This window comes from Vanellus vanellus, assembly GCF_965231255.1.
Source record: "Vanellus vanellus genome assembly, chromosome: 5".
Lineage (NCBI taxonomy): Eukaryota > Metazoa > Chordata > Aves > Charadriiformes > Charadriidae > Vanellus > Vanellus vanellus.
Genome location: NC_138910.1, coordinates 30262771 through 30285970, shown reverse-complemented (window position 1 = coordinate 30285970; position 23200 = coordinate 30262771). Strand labels below are relative to the sequence as shown.

The 23200-nt window shown below is 39.4% G+C and overlaps 1 protein-coding gene across 1 annotated transcript; it reads left to right on the top strand.

Annotated features, from left to right (window-relative positions):
• Window positions 1-6603: 6603 nt before the first annotated feature.
• On the top strand, window positions 6604-22652 carry DYTN (dystrotelin; the record flags this gene model as incomplete). The annotated part of the gene is made up of 12 exons (XM_082483582.1): window positions 6604-6707; window positions 8758-8843; window positions 9446-9534; window positions 10211-10282; window positions 10629-10792; window positions 11647-11758; window positions 14357-14502; window positions 16057-16225; window positions 17936-18006; window positions 20103-20262; window positions 21517-21997; window positions 22549-22652. 12 exons carry the CDS (start codon window positions 6604-6606, stop codon window positions 22650-22652), a joined length of 1758 nt encoding a protein of 585 aa, XP_082339708.1.
• Between the last annotated feature and the right edge of the window lie 548 nt (window positions 22653-23200).

The window sequence follows — 23200 nt, the reverse complement described above, 5'->3', positions numbered from 1 at the left end:
GGCTGCAGTGACCATGAAATGGTGGAGTTCAAGATCCTTAGGGCAGCAAGGAGGGTGCACAGCAAGCTCGTTACCCTGGACTTCAGGAGAGCAGACGCTGGTCTTTTTAGAGATCTGTTTGGCAGAGTACCATGGGATGAAGCCCTGGAGGAAAGAGGGGCCCAAGAAATCCGGTTAATATTCAAGGATCGTCTCCTCCAAGCTCAGGAGCGATGCATCGCAACAAAGAGGAAGTCAGGCAAAAACGCTGGGAGGCCTGCATGGATGAACAAGCAGGTCCTGGACAAACTCAAACAGAAAAAGGAAGCCTACAGAGGGTGGAAGCAAGGATAGGTAGCCTGGGAGGAATACAGAGAAATTGTCTGAGCAACCAGGTTAGGAAAGCTAAAGCCCAGATGAAGTTAAGTTTGGTCAGGGACATCAAGGGCAACAAGAAAAGTTTCTACAGGTACGTCAGTGATAAAAGGAGGACTAGGGAAAATGTGGGCCCTCTCCAGAAGGAAACAGGAGACCCAGTTACCCAGGATATGGAGAAGGCTGAGGTACTCAGTGACCTAGTGTGCTCTAGCCACACTGCTCAAGTCACAGAAGGCAAAGGCAAGGACTGGGAGAATGAGGAACTGCCCACTGTAGGAGAAGATCGGGTTCAAGACCATCTGAGGAAACAGAAGGTCCAGAAATCTATGGGACTTGATGAGATTCACGCGTGGGTTGTGAGGGAACTGAGGGATAAGCTTGGTAAGCAACTAGTCATCATATTGGAGAAGTCGTGACAGTCTGGTGAAGTTCCCACTGTCTGGAAAAAAGGGAAAGATAACACCCATTTTTAAAAAGGGAAAAAAGGAAGACCTAGAGAACTAGAGGCTGGTCATCTCACCTCTGTGCCTGGCATAATCATGGAGCAGATCCTCCTGGAAACTATATTAAGGCACATGGAAAATAAGGAGATGTTCAGTGACAGCCAATATCACTTCACTAAGGGCAAATCGTGCCTGACAAATTTGGTGGCCTTCTACGATGGAGTTGCAGTGTTGGTAGATAACGAAAGAGCAGCTAACATCATCTGCCTGGACTTGTGCAAAGCATTTGACGTTGTCCCACACAACATACTTGTCTCTAAATTAAAGACATGGTTTTGGACCACTTGGTGGATAAGGAATTGGCTGGATGGTTGCACTTAAAGAGTTGGGGTCAACAGCTTGATGTCCAAGTGGAGACCAGTGACGAGTGGCATTCCTCAGGGGTCAGTACGAGGACTGATGCTGTTCAACATCTTTGTTGGTGACATGGACAGTGGGGTTGAATGCACCTTCAGCAAGTTTGCTGATGATTCCAAGCTGCATGGAGCAGTCAATACGCTGGAGGGAAGAGATACCATCCAGAGGAATCTGGACACACATGAGAGGTGGGCCAATGCAAACCTCATCAAGTTGAGCAAGGCCAAGTGCAAGGTCCTGCATGTGGGTCAGGGCAATGCTAGGCACAAATACAGGCTGGGTAAAGAATGGATTGAGAGCAGCCTCAAGGAGAAGGACTTGGGCGTGTGGGTTGACGAGAAGCTCAACATGCGCTGGCAAAGTACGCTCACAGCCCAGAAAGCCAACTGCATCCTGGGCTGCATCAAAAGAAGCATGGCCAGCAGATCGAGGGAGGTGATTCTGCCCCTCTACTCTGCTCTGGTTCAACCCTACCTGGAGTAGGGCGTCCATCTCTGGGGCCCCCAACATAAGAAGGACATGGACTTGTTGAAGTGAGTCCAGAGGAGGGCCGCAAAGATGACCAGAGGGCTGGAGCACCTCTCCTATGAGGACAGGCTGGGAGAGTTGGGGTTGTTCAGCCTGGAGAAGAGAAGGCTGTGGGGAGACCTTATTAGCGGCCTTCTGGTACCTAAAGGGGGTCTACAGGAAAGATGAGGAGGGACACTTTTTCAGGGAGCGTAGCAATAGGACAAGGGAGAATGGTTGTAAACTGAGGGAGGGTAGACTTAGATTAGATATTAGGAAGAAATTCTTTACTGTGGTGGTGGTGAGTCACTGGAACAGGTTGCCCAGAGAAGTTGCGGATGCCCCATCCCTGGAAGTGTTCAAGGTCAGGTTGGATGGGGCTTTGAGCAACCTGGTGTAGTGGAAAGTGTTCCTGCCTATGGCAGGGGGCTTGGAACTAGATGATCTTTATGGTCCCTTCCAACCCAAACCATTCTATGATTCTATGATTAATGAAATAAATCCTCAGGGGAGACATTCAGTTTCTATTATTATCAGGGATATAATTACTTTTGCTTTTAGGGTTGTATTAAGAAGTAGATCCATGGTTATGTTCCCCTTTTTCTTTCCTTCTCAGCTCAAAATATATAATGTCAGCTTAGCTGAAAACTTTCGTTCAGTTTGAAAATTTTAGAAAATAGACTTGTGAGCAATTGCAATCAATGAATCTTGGGAAGAGTGTGTTGTAAAAGTATGCCCTCTCTGACCTGAAATGATACACTATAGACTGTAAACACATTGGACTTTTCAGTAGTGAAATATGCCATTTTTTTGTACTTTAAACTGTTTTGAGGACAGTTTTTGCCCTGATACAATTTTGCAGTTACTAGAATTACTCCTACTTTATCCTGAGCAATTTTCTGGAGTTTCTCTGTACTTGGCACCAAAACTATTATGCTGTTTTATGTAATTATGTTTAATTTCATCTCTGAAATACATCCAGTAAATTGTTCAGATTAAAAGGTTTGATATGAGTGGTTCGATATGTCTCTGTCTAGAAAATGTGGTTTTACACTTTGGTTTGTTTCGTTATAGAACGCCTAATGCCATCTGTTCATTTTAAATGGATCCAGACTTGCAGGGTAAGGATTTTTATAATTTTTTCCCAGCTTTTCTCAAGAGTCATTTCTGTGTGTTTGGACAGAAACTAATGAATTGTAGTGAAACCATGCCACTTTCAGAATCTCGGTGCTGTAAGACATAAATGACAAATTACTCAACTGTGCTGTCCTACTTTTACTTTTGGTTCTGTTCTGGCACCTTCCCTGCCATTATCACCTTGGCTTATGGAATGGTCAGGTGCACAGGGGCCATGTTCCCTAATTTATAATATAGGATAAAGTTTTTTCATGTATTCTGGAATAGGCATGAAGGATGGCCATACGCACCCTTTCTGAGCGCAAAATGTTAGTGGATACTACATCTGCTACATAGCAAGTAGCGCAAAGTGCAGAACTAGCAGGTAACCAGCTGGAGATGTCAGGAAACACTGCACTCTTTTCTATGTGTGTAGGAGTTCCTTTGTCAGCCTCTCAAGAAATGGCATTTATGAGTCTCGAGGTGAAATTTGATCCACTGCAGAATGATTACATGCTGGTTTTCTGTCCAAAGGGGAAGCTCCATTCCTATGAGAAATGAAAGAGTTTAGTGCCCATAAATAGCCTCTCATAAATAAGAATCCTAAAATATTTTGTATTTTACTTGGGCTTTTTTCCCTTTGTCTGCTGTTTTACTTGCAACCTAATTCTGGAACTATTGCTTGACAGGCACAGAATGCCTGACTTTGAGGCTACATTTTGTCTGTAAGGATGGACTTGAAGTGAGTAGCAGATGGCTACTAAAACAGATTGCCTCCACTTAGAAAGTCATCTTGCACATGGAAGGTGTTTGAGTTGGATCATGTGTATGTTTCTAGCATTTGTGTTTGAAAATAGGGATTTGGAATTTAATCCATAGCCTACTGAAAACTGTGGGAGTCGTTCTGTTACTTTCAAAAGAGCTTTGGATCAGTTTACTGAAGAAAAAGAACTGATGATGCATGGAATTCAAAACTCATTTTTCACATTGTATGACATGCTACACTATATCTCCAAATAATATCACAAAACATAGTATGACAAGAGCAGGACTAAACAGATGGTATAGCAGATATTCGCTTATTTCTGTGTCTTAGGCAGCATCTGGGAACCAGCAGAGCCTGTAATTTTCTGACTATTAGCATTAGTCTGGTATATTTATGTGAAACCATTGCACACAGCTCATTTCCAGACTAAACAGGTAGAGAGTTTTGTGAGTTATTTCTACTCAGTTATGCATATTTGTTGATTAGCTTTGACCTTAATCAACTGTGAGTAACTCTTCCTCTCTGAAGTACAGGATGAAACAGTCTCTGAGGACAGGAAGCTAACTGATAAATCGCTTTCTAGTTTCTAAAGCTTTGTGAACAAGCCCTTTTTTTTTGTCTTGAAGTTCTAGATATGTGTGTAAAGTATCAGGTGCAGGTCATGTTCAGAAGCCCTTAGTTCCCACCCAGGAAAACATCCTTTAGTGATGTGAAAGGAATGAGCTGAAATCATGTAAGGATATGGGATTTAGTCAAGCAGCTTGAGTGGGATTACTAAGTAGACATGTTAAAAGCCAGTTGCTCTGGTAAATCGCTTATATTCTTCTGCGAGAGTCCCAGATACTGATCCTGACAGAAAATTTGTTTAATGCTTGAAACAATGTGCATCCAAAACAATAACCCCACTGGGACAAACTGTGCCTTGTAGAAGAGCATCTCTGATCAAGAAACTGTTTTGCCTGAAGAAATATTATTTCATTATGATCTTGGCTAAAAGTATGCACAGTGCATATCCTTTTTTCTGGTCCATGAATAGACTTGATTCCCAAAGAAACGGGTATGGTATCTATGTTAAATACTGTTTTTACGACTCATGTCACTGGTCGTAGCAAGACTATTTTCCCCCAAAAACTATTGGGAAAAAAGAAAATGTTTTAATTTTTTAAATATCTTCGAAATTTTCCTTCAGGGGATTGTGAGTTTTGATCAAGTCCAAATGTGGTTATTTTGATTATTTATTTAAGCAGGTTTTTTTTCTTTCTTTCCTTTTTTTTTTTTACATGAACCACTCTATTGTAATGTGTGTTTGTTTTCTTTCACAGAGTCCTTCAATGATGTTCAGAGCTCCATCTACAGAACAGCCCTAAAACTACGCTCTGTACAAAGTCTGTGCCAGTGTTAGTAGCTGAAGAGAACCCTGTGCTTTGACACGGAGAGGAATTTGTAAAAAATTTGTGTTGCTGTCACCATGAGTTATTATGCTACTTTGGTCTCTTATTTTCTACCTGAGAATATCAGAATGCATTACGAACACTTAAGAACTAGATAGTACTTCATATATAAATTGATTTTTTCCCCCTTTTGAATGTCAGTGGAAATACATTAGTAAAATTCTAAAGGCATGGGAAAATCAAATTATTGTTGCAATCTGAAACACTGCTATGTAGACATCACTGGCAATTATGCATCTTTATCTGTATATTATTATTCTCATTAAAAGTCAAATTCTCATGTGTTTCTTAGGAGTTGATTTATTGGAAATAATCGTGAATCATCAAAAATGGATTGACAGGCATTATTATTAATACTATGAGTATTAATGAGAACAAAATAAAATATGATAGGCCAGAAAATCCCTGGCTGTTTAACTGGATGTAAAATCCATATCGAGCTAAAATGCACGGAAATCTTGAATTTTCCACCTGAAGCAGTCTGTTGCTGAAAATGCACAACATTGCAAGTGATGTCTTCAGGGTAGCACAGAAAAGATGACTAGTTTGTTGGCCCTGGCCATATTTTTTCATTTCGGCATGCTCTTCTGTGAATGTATTTAGTCTGATCTCAGCCCTGATACAGTAAATTTGCCTGGTGCTGTGTGTCACACCAACTTACACAGGTACTGGTTTTCATTAGATCTGTTGTCTAGTCCTCCATGTCTCCTCTAGTCCCCCTTGAACACTGGTGACCAGAATTGTACATGGGTTTCCAGATTGAGATTCGCCAGTGTCTCTCACTGCACTGGGAAGACCATAGATGACATATTGTAGGTTCTCTGCTTCTTCAGCAATCTACAAGCTTGCTGTCTACTACAATCTTTCTCTTCCAAAGTTAACTCTAATTGATCATGCCTCTGCAGTACTGAATGTGACCCTTAAGAAGCCGTAGCGCTCTCATCCCACTGGATATTAGTTATTCCATGGCACATTTATAATACAGCGTGTTAGCCCCTTTCTTAGCCATAGTGCCCCCCTTCTCTTTGTATTTGTGCATGAGGAGAAAGCTTACATCAAATCACAAATGGTTTTCCCAGCCCCACGGGAACTTTTTTCTGAAGTACTGAATGATGCGTGGTTTTATGCTATCTGTACATGGAATAATGTTTTGATCTATAATTTGGATGCCGTTAATAATGCTATTTTCTTCCCTTCCTATTTGTCCCAAAACCACATCCAGGGAATTTCAGTTGAGCTGTTCTGTCTTTGTAGCCTCACGAGTTTTGCTGTATCCATAAACCCAGCAAGACCTTTCCCAGATTATTTCCTTATATGTTGCATACTGTTTTAAACTTCATTTTACAGACTCGTCTGTAAAATTAGGCACTTCTAATATAAAAAAGTCAAGCTTCCATTCATGGAAGAAAAGAGGATCCTCATTCATTTCTCCCTTAATTTTCCCACAGTGGATTTGATTGATGTTTCTCTGATTCAGCACATCCTATCAAGTGAACAGTGCCAGCAAGAAAAGCAGATTTCTCTGAAAGTTCAGCAGATCTCTGGAATGCTGATGAAACTCTTCCAGAGGGCGAGATTAGAAAAACCAGGCCAGGTAGCTCCAAGAGCCGCTGAATTCACGTTGAACCTGCTAGTTGCCATCTATGACAGGTGAGAGAAAGGACAAATGTAAATCCATTGTGAAGTACTGCTAGACTAAGTCAGTTTCTACCACTCTTACACCATTTCTGTATGAAACTCTCCCATTTTGATGGTATTTTTCTTGTTAGACACAATGGGAGTAGTTCAGCTATAAGAATATGAGGCACAAAGCTTTATCAGAGAAAGAGTGGTCAAATGTTTCCAAAACTATCTGGAAGTCCAGATGTCTGCCAGTCCCTGCTAACTTTTTCTGTGAACAGCTTTACAGAGAGTAGCTCTTTTTTTGACTGCCAAGATATTTTGATACACTCCTGAAAAAGAATCTATATTTGCCTTTGAATGACAGTACCCATGCACAGGTCAAGAATTTATCAGTCACTTTTCACTATTCTTTTTTCTCTAGTTTAAAAAGTTCATCAGCCAATTATGAAACAAAACTGCTGTTTCATAACTAAGCTGATCAGCTAGCTCCTGTGAATAGCAAATAGTTTCTGGGAATAATAAGGAAGCAGCTCACAGAATGTACTTTTCTCATGTATTGTTTTTGAATGATGAATTCATTCACTAAAGGCAGGATTGGTTTGTGATTGTATCAGATTTAAAAGACAAAGGCTAAGTTCATTGTGCAATTTATACCACAAGTGAAATGTATTTGCTTCTACATCAGAGCAAAGTTTTTTACTGAAAGTGAGTGAGATATAAGTGGTGTGCAGGACTTTTTCTTTAACCACTTTCATTAATAATATGATTGCTACTGCTTAAGGTCCCATGTAATTAATTTTTTTGTACTTAAAAAAATCAATTAGGGCTAAGAATAAACTGGTGTATTATGAAACAAAGCTAGAAACACTAAGAATATTTTGTAATTTGTGTGCACTGTAGGGAAATAATTTAGAAGAATCTTCTTAACAGGATTATCTTGGTCTTTTTTTCTCTTTTCTTAGGGCAGTTTATCATTTTCTTTTTGATGTAATTTCTTTAGAAAAAAATTTTTAGAAGTTTCTTGCCGTGTATATAGTGTACAAAAAGCTTCTTATAATTTTCTTATAATCCTGTTTTCTCTGTAGAGTGCTGTTCTCACTGTCAACACTGGAAAGTATTTCATGGCAAGAGCACAAAGGGTTTTTCCATTTCTGTGTGGTAGCTTACTTAATAAGCTTACTAAACCAACATAAGGGGTTATGATTGTATACTTTAGCTTTAATCTTGGATGTTTTTCTATGAAAGTTCTAGAAAAACTAAATATATAAATTCTAGAAACTTCTGACCAACAATTATCCATGCAGCTCATACTTTAGAGACTATATTGCAGCTTTATGCACTATGCTCTGTAAAAATGGAGTTTATCTAAAAATTCTTGAAGACAATTTTATGTAATGATATTCTGAAGTGCAGTACTGCTTTGCGAAAGTGATATCTTAAATATAGAATTCCAGGATTTCCTGATTTATGGTTCCAATTCATGTCTGCTTTGTCTTCACATAGAGAAATGTTTTTTCATTATGTGCCTATGTCGCAAACTCAGGTTCTAAATTAAGCTACATTCTTTATGATCTAATGGACAAACTTAAAGTCCTGCTCCTGCATATATCCTTTTGATTAAATTGAGTTGCAGTGAAATTAAAGGGATTCAGCCCAAGAAAAGCCTGATGCAGATCTGGGGCCACAGTGAAGCTGGCTGATGATATAATACAAAAACCAGATTGTAATTCTGCTTTCTCTCCCATATTTGGGAAAGCTTTCCACAAATGAAGAGCATAGTTTCTTTAGGACATGTATTGTAAATGTAAAATTATATTTTTCTTGGAATATGAGGTCTTTGAAGGAGATGCTGTCTTTTTGGTTTATGATTGCACGGTATCTTGAACAGCTACCTCTGTAGTTACGTTCAGTGACAAAGGGTCCTAGATATAAAATATCATTAAAATACAACATCAGTTATATACATATAAAAGGATATGAGTTTTGAATTTCTTCCAACATAGCAATATTTTTTTCTTTAGAGATTTCAGTTTTCATATTCTCGGTGAACGTAGTGTAACTTATTTTATTTTTCTAGATCTGGAACAGGTTATATCAAAACTAGATCTGCTGCAGCTGCCCTAATTGCCCTTTCAGGAGACACTCTAGTGGCTAAATACAGAGGTGGGAAATATATGATTTTATACACTGCTTGAAATACTGGACATTGAGAAAAATCTCCATTGTATTTTCTTTTTTTACTTTAAAAGAGAATACAGTTCTACCATGCAAAAAGTAAATTATGTTGACTGCTTAATTGTAGAGAAAGTTTGATGCATTCCATCAATGTCTATAGCCATCTTTAAATAAAAAGTCTCAGAACAAGTCATAATAAAGTTTAAGTAGATCTTAAAAATGAAGGCCAAGTTCTATTTGCCTAGCAGAAAAGAACAGAAAAACCCTAGTTTTAAATTTCATTGGATTAGAAAACAATATTATATATTTGATCCAGGAAGCTTTTAGAGCCTTTTTTTTTTTTTCTGTCTTTACTGCCAGGAAAAAGGAATTGCCATCATTGCCTTGTTGTCCTTCTCTTTCCCCTGCCTGTAAGAAGAAAGTATTGTCACGGCAGTCAGAGTGCCTGTCAGATAGACAATAAAGGGGTATTTTCTTGAGTGGTTTATTTGGTAGGCTGCAATCATCATGTGGACAGTTTGAGAATAAGTAGCTAGAAGACACATCAGGCTCTGCCAGGATTCCAGTTTCTTTCCTCTGGTTGTTTTCAGCTTTCTTCCAGTTTTATGCTGTCCTTGATGGGAAGGTGGCCTTGATTACCCGTAGTGCCCTGAGAAGCCTACTAACAGACTTAAATCAGGTAATGCCAGTGCAAGTGCTGTTACACAACAGATGTTGTAGAAGTATCCTAATCTAGGAGAAAAAAAATACATGGTTTATACTTTTTATGTTTTATTACATTATGGGGTTGAAGTCAGTAGGGCACTCTCTGGACGTAGGGAACTACCGTGCAAAGTAGGTAAAAATCAAATTTTGTAGCTTTTCTCAGTCAAAGTAATCACTTACATCAGTGCCTCTGTGCATTCATTTTGCTTGAGCTTACAGGTCCTGGGAACAGTTGCATACAGCTGTTCCTAAAGCAACTCCAAACTTCAGATGTCTGTACTTACTAGAATAGCTTGCAATTGCGGAAAAATGCCTTAGCATACAGGTATTTTCAGCTGAACTGGCACTGAAAATGAGGTCTGAAAATGACCCCTGAGGTTCAAATCCAGTGTCTTTCAATATTCCATTATGGCAACATAGTATGTCGATCCATTTCACTAAGTGAGCTGGAAGCAAATCATTCTGACACATACTGAACTATGAAATTGCATACTGATGGTATGAATATGAACAGGTTTTCTTCAGAACAGTATGTAAAATGGCATTGCTAGAGATGCTTCACCATCTGTGTGCTGTCACCATCTCAGCAGAGCATGATGGGAACATCTGTTTTTTATTGAGGTGTTTCTGAGCCTTTCTTCTTGATGCAGATCCCAGCCATTGTGGGAGAAAGCTGCACTCCATCTTGTGTGGAAATTGCGACTCACAGCTGTTTTCATGGGGTGAGTGAAATTATGATGTCCTGGGAAATTATTTTGAATGTTGCTGGTTGATTAAAATTGCAAGTTTATCACCGTATAACATCCACCAGTATCTACTTTTAAGGGGCAGGGCTGTTCACCAGTCTCACAGTATAGGAGGATTTATATCTATAGAAAAGATGGTCAATAAGATACTACTGAAGACTCTTGCATTTAGTCCAAAACCTTTGGAACCCTGTAACATTTTACACGAATGGAAAAATCTATGCTAGCAGAGTCCAATATCAGAGCTTTTATTAGTAATTGTAGAAGAGACACCAGTTCTTTTCAAGTAAATGGCTAAATTTGCAACATGTTTTTTTTCCAGGTTCTGAATTCAGCAATTGTTGAAGAAAAATTCCTGTCTTGGCTGAGATCAGAGCCTGCTGTTCTCCTGTGGCTCCCTGCATGTTACAGGTTATCAGTCACAGAAATGGTTTCTCACCAAGCTAGATGTAGAGTCTGCAAAATTTTCCCCATTACAGGCCTCAGGTGTGTCAGTAATTACTGCAGTCTATAGCATCCATATAGTTGTTACAACTGTTTGCATACCTTACAGGCTCTAACTGCTGTATTAAGCAACAAACTTTGGACATAATGTAGTTTAACAAGTAAGATAGGGAAAGAGAGAACCATCACAGGGTAGAGCTCAAGCCTGCATCCTGCTTCTTGTTAGTTCACTAGCACAGACTTACTGATCATGGAGACTTATTGAAAGTAAACTGGCAGTTCATTAGTAAAGCCAATTAAACCCATGTATCTCATTTCTTAGTTCTTTGTCCCATAACTGGGTATATTAACTGGCTAGTTAAGTTACCCAGTTTAGCATCTTATTCATCTAAGTAATGGTATAAAATGGCCTAATGGTATAAAATATTACCCACTGACCAGAACGCTCAGAAAAGCATTTTACTGTTACTCTCTTCTCACTAATAGTAAACTTGCAGGTTTAGTTCTTTGCATGTTTATTATTTTGCAAAGTTGCAAATCCTTCATCAATAATGTAGTGATACTACAGTTCTAAGAGGTAAGCTGGTGTATAAGAAGCATATGAAGATGTAACTGCATTCTCAAAAATGGTGCTAGAACAACACTTTCTTCCTTGGTCTGAATTTTGATGCCGCAAATATATAATAGCAAAATCATTAGTGGGTTCTGGAGGATAGTCCAGTGTCATTTGGAGCCAGTAACTTGCATTCAGAGAATGCTGAGGAAAGTAATTATTCTAACAATGGTGCTTCTCTGCATTTCAGAACCCAGGCATCTGGATTTCCAGTAATCAAGGTCATGTGCACCAAGTTCTTACTTATGGGGGAGTAACTTAATCCTTCTGTTTTCCCTCACAGGTATCGCTGTCTGAAGTGCCTTAATTTTGACCTTTGCCAAGTGTGCTTTTTCACTGGCCGTCTCAGCAAACCACATAAGAAGTCACATCCTGTTGTGGAACACTGTGTGCCGGTAGAGTCCCATTGTACTGATTAATTTCCGTGTTCAGGTTCTTCACATAGGCAAGTAGGCTGTAGACTCTTGAACTACATTAATTATAAAATTATGTGTGTCTTAGCCATAATGGCCATGACATATTAGCATTATTAATCTGGGAACAGTGACTCAGGGAAAGGAAAAAAGGGTGCTTATAACCTTCAAAGGAGTGTTTTGTTCTGAAATAACTAAATAGAGCCATGAAATGTTATAGTGCAAGTCCTCTTCCCAAGGAGTTTTATGGCAAGTTTGCCATTTGCAGATCGTCCTTAAATGTGTGGAAAGGGCCTTCAGTGTGTCCCAGTGCTCCTTCCTCCCAATCCCAATGCCAACTTTTTCAGAAATTAGTTCATCCTAAAGTTGTACAAACTCCTGCATGAAATTTCCTATATTTCAGAGCTTTTCCACTTTGTTGTAAACCTTTTGGACTCATTTGTTTCTGTCAGTTAGGGAGGCAGCACAAAGAGACAGCATGAGCGCAACTAAACTTGCCTACTTGGGCTCCATTACAGGGGCAACTTATGTTTTCATCACACTAGTGGCAAAGTTCAACACTGGGAATTTGTGTTTGGAAGATCAGCTTCTCCTTTGAGCAGGAGATTCCAGATCTCACACACAGCAGCAGACAGGGTTTTTTTGTGGATCTATATAATGATATCTTCTTCTGTTCCAGTAAATGAGCTGAAAAGCACCCATGAAAGTTTCCCTAGTAAGATGTACTTCATGGCCTCCTTCCTGAAATCCTGCACTTAACGTGAACTATATCTGGGTAGCCAGTGTCTGCACCAAAACTAAAGAATGTTAGACTGCTCTTGCGGTCACCCTTTGTCTGGGGGAACATAAATTGTAGCCACTTCATTGGTCTCTTTCTGCAAACCAAACCCTATTGCTAACACTGAGAAACTGGTTGTTCAACATCTGCATTAAAAATAACAGATAGATGTTCATTCCTCCAAATATTCTTCCTCATCCTCCATCTGTGAGAAAGTAGGAGAATCAAATGGCAACTGATCTCCTCATGTAGAGATTTCTAACAGAGACATTAAAATCAGTGTGAATAGAGAGTGAATGGGAGTGCATGGATGTGGAAGCACCAGAAGGGTGGGCAGGAGGGATATAACAAGGCAGGAGATGATGCATCCTAGATTAGCTGGTCTCCGAGATCACAGCACTTCCACACACAACTTTTCAGGACAACCAAATCAGGAAAACAAAAGGTAGCCTGAAACAAAGGACAAACCGCCATTTGAAAATGCCATCACAAGAGATGATGATTTGAAGGTAAAGAACTAGACATAAGACGCCCAAGTAAGGAGACAAAGGATCACAATCACTGCCAGTTCCTAAAGGAGTTAATGGCACATCCAAAAACCAGCACACAGTCATGCTAAGAGGAAACTGGGAGGCTTAAGGAGAACTGGCACTTCTTGTCCTCCATGTCACTGTAAGTCGTCATGGCCCTACCATGTGTATACATACACTGTGGTGTGTGAATGCTGGCAAGACTACTTGGACACATGTATGTTAGTGCTTGTGAGTGAAATCAGTTTTGTTTTGAAGTGAAGGCCCCTTCCTCTCCTGTACTTCTGACATTGAGCTTTCCCACATTGTTGCAATATTGCAACTGGATCACTGAACTTAAGTTTCCTTTATGAAGCCCTACTGTAACGCTAACCCTGTAGATACTACTTTCATGGCCCAAATCTATACCAAAATTAAAAAGATAAGCTACTCAATATGACAGATACCATGTTTATATCATTTGTGTGACACATAAAAGAATCAGTAGTAGGTCACTTTCCCCATACCTTCCACTCTTAGCAGATGCTGTCCTTGGCCGGGTAAGTTTTTACATTGTCTTTACCAGGGAGTGGGCTGCTGAGTCGGGATTTGAAACATCAGCACTAAGGAAAAAACAACCTTACCATGCTGACACCTTGTGGTAATGTTATTACCACTTTGAGAAATGACTAGGAGGCATGCTGTATATTTTCTTTGTGTTTTGCTGTTCACCGCATGTTCTGCAGCAGTCGCTTCCTGGGGCAGAATTGGTTTGTGTCCTCCTATAATACAGCTACTGAGCTTAGTTGTTGTACCTGAGACTGACACTGATGTGACAAATGGAAGTGTGGTTTGTAATGTATTGTACAAGAAGAGGATGTGAGGCACAGAAGGCTGCAGCAATTAACGCTTCATACAAGTATAAAAGTACTTCTTCCCATTGATCAAAAGGAAACTTAGATACTAGTTGGGCAGAATTATCTTTGAGACTGTGAACTGAATCATTGTAACTGCCAAAATCCTGCATTAAGCATTGCCAGGCTGCCTGAATTTGACCCAGACAGAGTGTTTTGCTTACCTAGCAGAATTGGAGCAGCTCTTGCCTGTGGTCCTGCATCATCATCCACCTCAGCTCCCCTTCCAGGGCTCAGACAGCAGCTATTAACCACTTCAGTTGTTGAACAGGTGGACCTTTGGTTTCTTATGTCTTGCCTTTGCCTTGCATTGTGTCTACTTCTGGGCAGCACCTGTTTGAAAATTCACTCCCTTCTTTATTATCCCTCATTCCAATAGATGTCAGCAAAGGCGAATGCAAAGCACTTTCTCCGCACCATCAGGAACAACCTGTTTCAAGAGCGCTGCAGAAGAAAGGAGGCTCAGAGAAGGAGGGCTCTGGAAATAGTGGAGGAGAGACACTTCCCTACTCACAAAAAGACTTTGTGAGTTTCTGTTTCCAATGAGTTTATAATCTCTGAATAACATGTCAGGCTGCTTGATTATGTCCTTTGAATACGTGATTTTGTTATGACAGACACCATGTCATGATTTTTCCATTAAAAATGGAAAGCATAAATGGAAAATTGCTGCACATTGTTCTGGAGCTTAACCATGATTACCATGCTGACAACCTAATGACCAGTTGTCTTATAAAATGTAACATGCTTGTGTCTTCCTTCCCTTCTTCCTTATGTCATCTCTTTCTTTCCATGCCATTTCTTATGCTCAGTCTAGGGTCAAGCATTGGAAATATTTAGCACCTGTCACAACTGCATGGGTTTTTAAGCACCTCCTCTGTGACAAAATCATTGGAAATTAACTGTGAATACATTCCACATGTGACCCACTGTGTGTTCACTGACTTCTGATTCTACTCAAGTCCCATTGAATTGCAGGCCTGTGGGATTACTCACAATAGTGAGTAGCTGATCTCACTATTCCAGTTCTTTCAGATCAGTTCTGGTTTGTGTGCTTTTAGTTAACAAGTAAATTCAGTATTGTATTTCCATTGATCACAGTTGTGAATAATAAGCATTGGGGGTTGTGTTGTGATTTTCCCTATAGTGATTGCTTCCTTGCTCTGAGATTTTGGTTGATATTTAGGTGTAGAAACTGAAGGGAATGATTATACAAGTTAACCACTACAAACATATGAAGGGTGAGATTCCTTCCTAGTAGTGTAAAGATCTAGCAACTCTCTTGCATCTTGCATCAATAGAAAAAATGGTCACTCCTCTGTAAAGAATTAAATTCGTTCTTGTGCAAAAGAAGAGAAAAATCTGTTCATAAAACTTGATTGTGCTACAATGGTAGGTAAGTACATTGCTATTAGAAACAAATTTTTATATACAGTAAGACCAATGGATGATCGTTACAGGGATTCTCACAGATAATATTATTTCAGTGTTTGTTTTTTAGAATGTGGTAAAAAGCAAAAAATTTCCATTGCTAGTATCTCCCCACTTGTATTCAGCAACAAAAAATCTTTCTTCATTTTGAATGTCATTTAATCCTTCTGTGAGCAATCAAGATTTCTTTGTAATTCTGTGGGGTTTGCTTACCTAATGCTTGGGTAGCAATGAGAAAAAGAAGTTGAGGTTGTCATTACAGGTGTCACTGTGGGGCTGATAGGTATCTGGGCTTTTCCTAGCATAGAATGGACTGAACAGCAGGATATCTATTGTATCTATTGCTATCTTATTGTAGTTGAATTTACCAAGACATTTAGCTCTTGGCTAAAGGAAGCAAAAACTGGAAGCAGCGAATTGCACTGGTACTAAATGTGTTGTTGAGATTCTGTTGAAAGAGTGGAATTTGCTTTAAGGAATTTCATTCTTTCAGCGAAAATATGCCAGCAGGCATAGCTAAACCATACTTGTGCTTAGTCAATAGCACAGCTCTCTGTCTACTTAGAGTGCATTAGTTTTATCTTTCTGGGTACCAAAACCATATAAGGCTTGATCCTTTGTCTACTCATTATTTCTCTGTTGGTACAGTCCCCCTCTAGAACTGAGTACTTCACCACTTCCTGGCCCTGAAAACCTGTATTTCCCAGTGGACAGACCTGTCCTGGAGTCACCCAAGTTTGTATCTGAAAAAGGAACTGTAATACAGAAGAGTGAGAATAAGAGCAAGACATTAGAGCAAGGCAAGACAAAAGCTCAGGTGAGCAAAACATGAAGCTGTAATAGTGCTAAAGCTGTGAGGAAGAACTACCGAGTTAACTATCTAATTGCCTTCTAATTACCAATGAAAAAGAAATGTAATGGGCAGCTTCATCTTTCTGTTGATTTCTCACTTGTGGAAAAAAACTTGGAAACAGAAAACTTAGTGAAGCTTGATTTTGATACCCTCCCAAGATTAGGAGCTAACTCCTTGACTTTCGTGACCTTCAGAAGCATTTGTAAGAATATTTGCTCTGTTACTTTTTTTTCTTTTCAAGTTGTCTTAGAGTATCATGTCAAAGACTAGCTAAGACTGGACTCCTGTTCTCTATTCTGACAGTAAAAAATGCCATCATGTCCTCCTACTGCAAGCAAATGTCAAGGAAGGATGCCTTACTTCTTATTAGGCTCAGGGTATTTTTGTCACCATGGCAATAGCAAGAGGACAGAATGGGCCCTTCTTAAGGATAAACCCAGAGTAGTGTCCACTCCAACTAAAATAGCTTATGCATAAAAGCTCTCTACTTTTTCCATTTCCCTGCGTAGAAACAATGCTAGATGAGTAGGTAGGACAGTGTAGATAAAAATAATTACATAGCAGTTTTTTGTTTCTATATTTATTTGAGAGGTTGGTAGCTCTACACATGCTTGGAATATAGGGAACACTGGGTTGTGTTCAAACCAGTTTGTGTCATCCACTCATCTTGTTCTTTCCAGAAGCCAAGGGTGATTTAACTGAGAACTAGACTGTGTGTGTCAGGTCACTCCTATGGCTGCTGCTTCTGTGCTGCCCTTTGGAAGACCTGTCTTTTAGGACTCTGCTGCGCAGCTTGAGGTATAGTGCCAGCCAGCACATATCCACAGGAGAAGTTGTGGGCAGACATTGCTTAAGCATGTCATTTTGCTGGCTGGCATTTGCCATTTTAGAAGACAGTAAGTCAGGACTTGCATCTAGTAATGCATTCTGTCACATGCATTGCTCTCTTGTTCATTCTCATGGGCTGAGAACTCTTTTTGAGAAGTTTTATACTGATTTCCAACATGTTATAGTGCAGATTATTTCAATGTTGCTTAAAAGGATGCAGACCATAAGTCCAATGATAGCTTTTAATAGAATCCATGAACTTGGAGGTCCTGGGGACCCAGCTCTTAGTCTCATAATTTCCTGACATCCCTGATTCCAGCCCAGCTTATACCATGCTTCTAAAGCAGCTTACCTGGAAAGTGTTTGTCTCCCTGACTTCTGGACTATCGTCCCCTGCATGGCCCAGAGACTGCTACTTCCACCCAAAGACCAGGAGTTTCTCTTCTCTTTTCTACACCCAGTCTCTTCCTCCATCTCCTTGTCCCAAATCAGTTATGGGACTTGGGAGAGACTGTTCCCAAATCAGAATATTCCATTTTGCAGAAATTCCAGGGAATGAGGTTTTCGTCCTAATTTAAAACATAACAGATTCTCATACACTTAGAATTTTACATAGGACAAAGAATTTGTTCTATAGAGTATATTTTCCAGTCTGTTCTAATAGCCATTAGAAATACTTTAATGCATCAGTTGATTGCAATCAGTTAAATAAAAAAGTCAACTAGTAAATCTGTAAAACAGAACAAATCCCAAATTTACCATGCCCTCTTATAGCAAAATTGGCATAGAAAATGAAATATTATTGCTGATAAAGTTATAAACATAGTTTTCTCTTTTTTATCGTAGGCAATAGAATCTTTTGAAGCGGATGTGTTAAAAATGCATGAATCCATCAAAAGCATTCACAATGAGAGCAGGTGGGTAAATGCAGTAGTACAGTGACAGAAGACTGGTGGGCAACGCTGCTCCAGTGAAGAGCTAGAAGACAAATGATTTTTCCATGCTTTAGAGATTTTGAGATTTAAAAAAAAAATCCTATTGAATGGGGATGAATGATAAAAACTCAGCAACAAAAATTGTAAATGGAGATCGATAAAAAAACAATTTCTGGCAAAGCAAAATATTTTGGTTTGCTTTCATCATCATTTCTGCAATTGTTAGTTTACATTTCTAAAAGGCATTTTTAAGGAAAAAAATGTTCATTCATATAACAATATCAGAACAGCGTACTTTTCAATTTTTTCCCTGAAAAAGGTTTAATCAAAACAAATTTCATAATTTGCATTAAGTTTTTAAATCAAAGTAGGATATCTTTCTTAAAAATATGCTGTAAATCAAATAGAGATTACAGGCATAATACAGTAAATTGGTAAAAATCCCACAACTTAGATTACCACAGAAGTCCCTTCTGATATTCAAACCTTTGACACAGTAAAATATTAATTCCTAAACTACATATTTCTTGGGTGGTTTGTTTGTTGAGGCAGGGGTGGGGGGGCAACCATGGTTACCTTTTTCTTTCACTTTTGCTTTTTCCTCCTTCATTTTTGTAGTTATTTATGAATGTGCTGTAGATATAATCATGTCTGTGACCACTGAAACCAATGGAATTACAGTGAAGTGTAGATTTGATCCTGAATCTACTCTCTTTATTTCCTTCAGTATGTTCAGTTCCCTCTGTTCCTATTTTGTTTCATTCATACAAGTCAATGTACAATTGCTGCTCCAAACTCACTCAAGGGCAGTCCAAGACTAGAGCAAAGCAATTGCAGTTTCATTGTAAGTCTGTGTTCTTACCTTGCCCTCTGTTCTCACGTGGGAAGATAAAGAGATATGGCAAAGTTCTTCAGCTTTCTTTTAGATTAGCAATAGTTGAAAGGATATCTGGAAAGCCTGCTCCTGAAACGCAGCATCACGCTCTGACCCAGAGCTTATCATATAACTGGCTGAATGAATCACATTACTCGTGGGAAGCTCTTTGTTCTTATTTGTGGACCAACTTCCATCATTTATGTGCCTGTTCACAGAACTGGGCTCAGAGTTAGTTGAAGGTAGCTAGCATTATACAGTAAAGACCCATTAAATGCTGTTATGAGGGACCAATGTAATATTATTTTAATTTTAAGTGGTCTGACTTGCTGTCCCATGCAGACAAATCTTGCATAATTCCAGTGAAACTGATGGGGCTCTTGTCTGTGAGCCAGTGCATACCCAAAAGTAAGTGAATCAGATGAACTTCTGGATGTACCTAAGCAAGGGAGATAACTATTTCATCTGTGTGATATGAAGCAGTTGGTTTATTACTGTAGTGTTAACAAGCTTTTTTGTCCATCTCCACTTGAGCCGTGGCAAAGACAAAACTGTATTTCTACCCTGAATTCTTAGAGAAATCCCAACTCTAGAACAGAGATATGGGTGGTATTTTTGTCATACTGTGCTCTGAGCAAGCAATTTCTAAATCTTCTGTGGTGTGCGTGGGAGGGTCGCACTTCTCATTACAAAAATCACAGTATCTTTTCAAGGACAAGTGGCCTGTGCAGAAACTATTGGTATCACCAAGCAAGCTGCATAGAATACCAGGAGCAAGAAGGAACTCTATCAATGGGATAGAGGCTGCTTTTACTCCTTTGTTGCCCGGTGGGAAATGATGGGAATCTTTTGCATGTCAGCGAGTTGCCATACGTAGTTTGCTTCTAGACAGAGGGAATGCTATAATGTCTCTCCTATTCCAGCCACCTTTGTGGGAAAGGTAAAACCCCAAGATGCAAGGCTCAGTCCTGGCCACAGTTCCACTCAGCTCACATCTTTCCTCATCTAGAACACTCCTGTTCTTGCTAATTCCATGGATACAGCCCAGTTCCTGAAATACTGGCCTCTAACCCTAAAGCTGAGAAAAATTTCCTGAACTGACAAAGATGAGAAAGTTTATGCTACAGTGTTTGCTCTTTTCCATGACTGTGTATATTTGCGTGTATGATTTAGCAAAATTCCCACCCTGCTGTGTCTCTGGCAGGTACATGAAAAAGCAGTTCAACAAATGGAAGGAGAAAATGCAATTTCTTCACAAATGCCAGGAAGACAAAAGCTGCAAAATAGAGGCAAAGCTCCAGAGCCTGAGATCAAGCCATGAAAACCTGCAAATTAAACTGCAGCAAATGAAGCAGGAAGTAAAGGTATAGTGATAAATATACCAAGAATCTTCACAGCTATGGGCAGTTACTGAATACTAACTACTCCTTTTCCTGCAGATTAGTACTCTTGATACTATTTTGTGCACCTTGTGCTCCATCATTTAAGGTTCTTGTCTTCAGAGAGAGCAGATAGGCTCTTTGCAGCAGGGATTTTCTTGTCATTTAGCATCTAGCACTGATATCCATTTCTGGGATGTTTAGATACTACAGTAATGAAAATAATGAGAGAGTATTCCAGTAAGAGTGAAAATGGTTTCCAACAGAAGTGTTAGATACTTCATTGCAGTCCCATGTTGTCATTGAATAAATAAAATAATCTTTTGTCATTCCTAGTTGCTGTGTTGTACTGAGATGTAACACAGACCTCTTACAGAAAGTATTTTATTTCTTTTCAATTGTATTGACTCTTGTTCATGTAAATTATATCTGGGGTTCTAAAAAGGCCCTTATTTCACAGGGAATGCATACATATTTGCCACCTACAACATTTTTGTAGCATTTTCTGCAATGCTGCTTTTAGAGTGTTTTTCAGGGATGGTCAAACATAGAGAAAAGCCACACACATCTGCAGTGCACACTTGGTCAGCTTTATATCACTTGCACATGGAGTCCAGTATGAACTGGCATGTCGTACCATCCTATGTGTATGCAGTGACACTAGACTGTCCACAACATGTAGGACTGGCTGCACACATGCAGTTAAGTGTCCAGTGCATGCACAGTCAGCTCAGCTCATCCCAGTTACATCAGACTAGGCATTCATGCAGTGGATGGTATTTGGCATCATAGTTCTGTCTAGAAAATTCCAAGTACAATAGTGGCACTGACAACCAACCTAGATTTGGAATTGTGAATGTTAACAGGTATGAGGTGTTTGATGTGTGTTTAATATACACATATGTTTTTCCCTTAGTTTAATTCTTTTAGAACAATTTTCCTGCAAATGTACTCTTGAAAATTTAAGATTCCCACTTTTCAATGCCATTAAAGCATATAATGTCTTCTGATTGGAATTGTGGAAAAAATGACCACATAGATTTGTCCAAACTAAATCACAAAGTTTGATTTTATTGCAGGAAAATATTTTATTTGTGAAAAGAATAGGTTTAGTTCACCAGAAATTAAAAGAAATTATTATTCTGACCCACAAATATTTTCCTACCTACTTTAGTACTACCAGCAACCCAAAATATCAATTCTCTTCACAATATAGTTTCTGTGTCTTGTCTTTTGTAGGCAATGTTACAGTCATCAGAGCATCCTTTTGCACAGTGTCGGAATACAATGCCAAGAAATCTACATGTTCTGCCGGAAAGAAGAATGCAGGGTGGATTAAATCCTGCCCAAAGAAGGCCTACTTCCAGAACATGGGCAGACTGGAAATCTTTGAATCCCCCCAACTCTGCAAATAGAATGCGGCTTTTACAGACACCTGAGGTTCCCACTGCAGCAGACTTTATGTTCCCAGAAGACCCACTGGAGTCATTGTCCCTGCAGAGCAACAGACTTTTTAAGGGACTGTATAAGGAAGCAGAAGAGAATCAAACATATCTGCCTGAATTGACAGAAAGCTCCCTCAGTGGCATCATGAGGAATACAGTTCTTACTTCCACTGCAGTGCAGATACCACCCGATGAGAAGGAAGTCAGTGAGGAAGTGGAACTGCAGGAGCTAGTGATGAAACTGAAGGATGCATTGTCTCTCCAAGCCCAACCAGGTATAAATTCTCCTAGTTATCTTGACACTGTCTTCTCACCTTCATCCAATTTACTCTATAATATTGTTCATAAACATTTAACCCTCAGAGGAAACTCAGAATCTTGCCTTTGCCGTTGTAGAAGTACTCCACCTCCATACTGTAAGGTAGAACATATTCCTGTAAGGTGGAATATAACCCCTAATGTTGGACTAATTTGAAACAAGATGACTCAAAGTGCATAAGAGGAAATCAGTCTCAGCAGTCAATTAAGGAGCAAACTTACACAGGTGAGGGCACCGGAGGTCTCTTCCATCGCCACTTCTGTGATACTGTAACTATGACTCTAGTTCCAGGCAGACTTCCAGCAGTACAAAATCCCTTTGTAATCAGTGGTCTTACACAGCAGAGCTTTGTTCAACAGTCAGGCTGCCTCACTTTTGGTAATGAGGAGAGTGACAGAAAAAGCTGCTGTTTCTACAGTTGTCTTAAATTAGAGATTTATAGAGTTTTTCAGGGCTCTGGCAGCATCCAAATGCTCTGAAAGACTTAAAATCTGTTCTGCTTTTCAGCTCAACAGTCTGCTTTGCAGCAGGAGTTCTTCTCTACAGCTGAACATGTTTGCAGAGCCTTTTCTGACCTCATCAACCAAGTAACTTCACCATCTTGTAAATGATGGAAACTACCCCTCACCTTACAGCTTCACTGAACTATTGAAGGTAATTGATGCCACGTCAGACTCTTTAAAGTGTCTCAGATGTTACATTGTAATAACCCAGCATAACAGCTTTCTGCATTTACTGACTTCACCAGGAACCATAAATAGTGTTAGAGAACAATGTACCTTTCCTATTGGTGGTTTTCAGCTCCTGTGCAGTAGATGTTGGCCCAGCTGATAAAAATCAGTATGTCTTCTGCCTTTCACAACTGTCCTGCCCTGTCCTCTCTTCTTACTGCTGTGTAATCTGTAATGGCTTGTGTTTCAGGAACGTTTATTTTTTATATGAGAGCTGGCTTGAGTCAACAAGGTTCGGTGATGTATTTTCTATCGTATCATTGCTTCTTAGTCTGAAGGAAGGAATAAGTTCATAACTGTCAGACTTATGAATACTTGATATTTACATATTCATATTTTTCCAAACTACTGAATTAATATTTAAAGGAAAAGATGCTTCGAACATTCAAAGGAATTTGATTGCTTTAGAAGAGCCTTTCCATTATTGA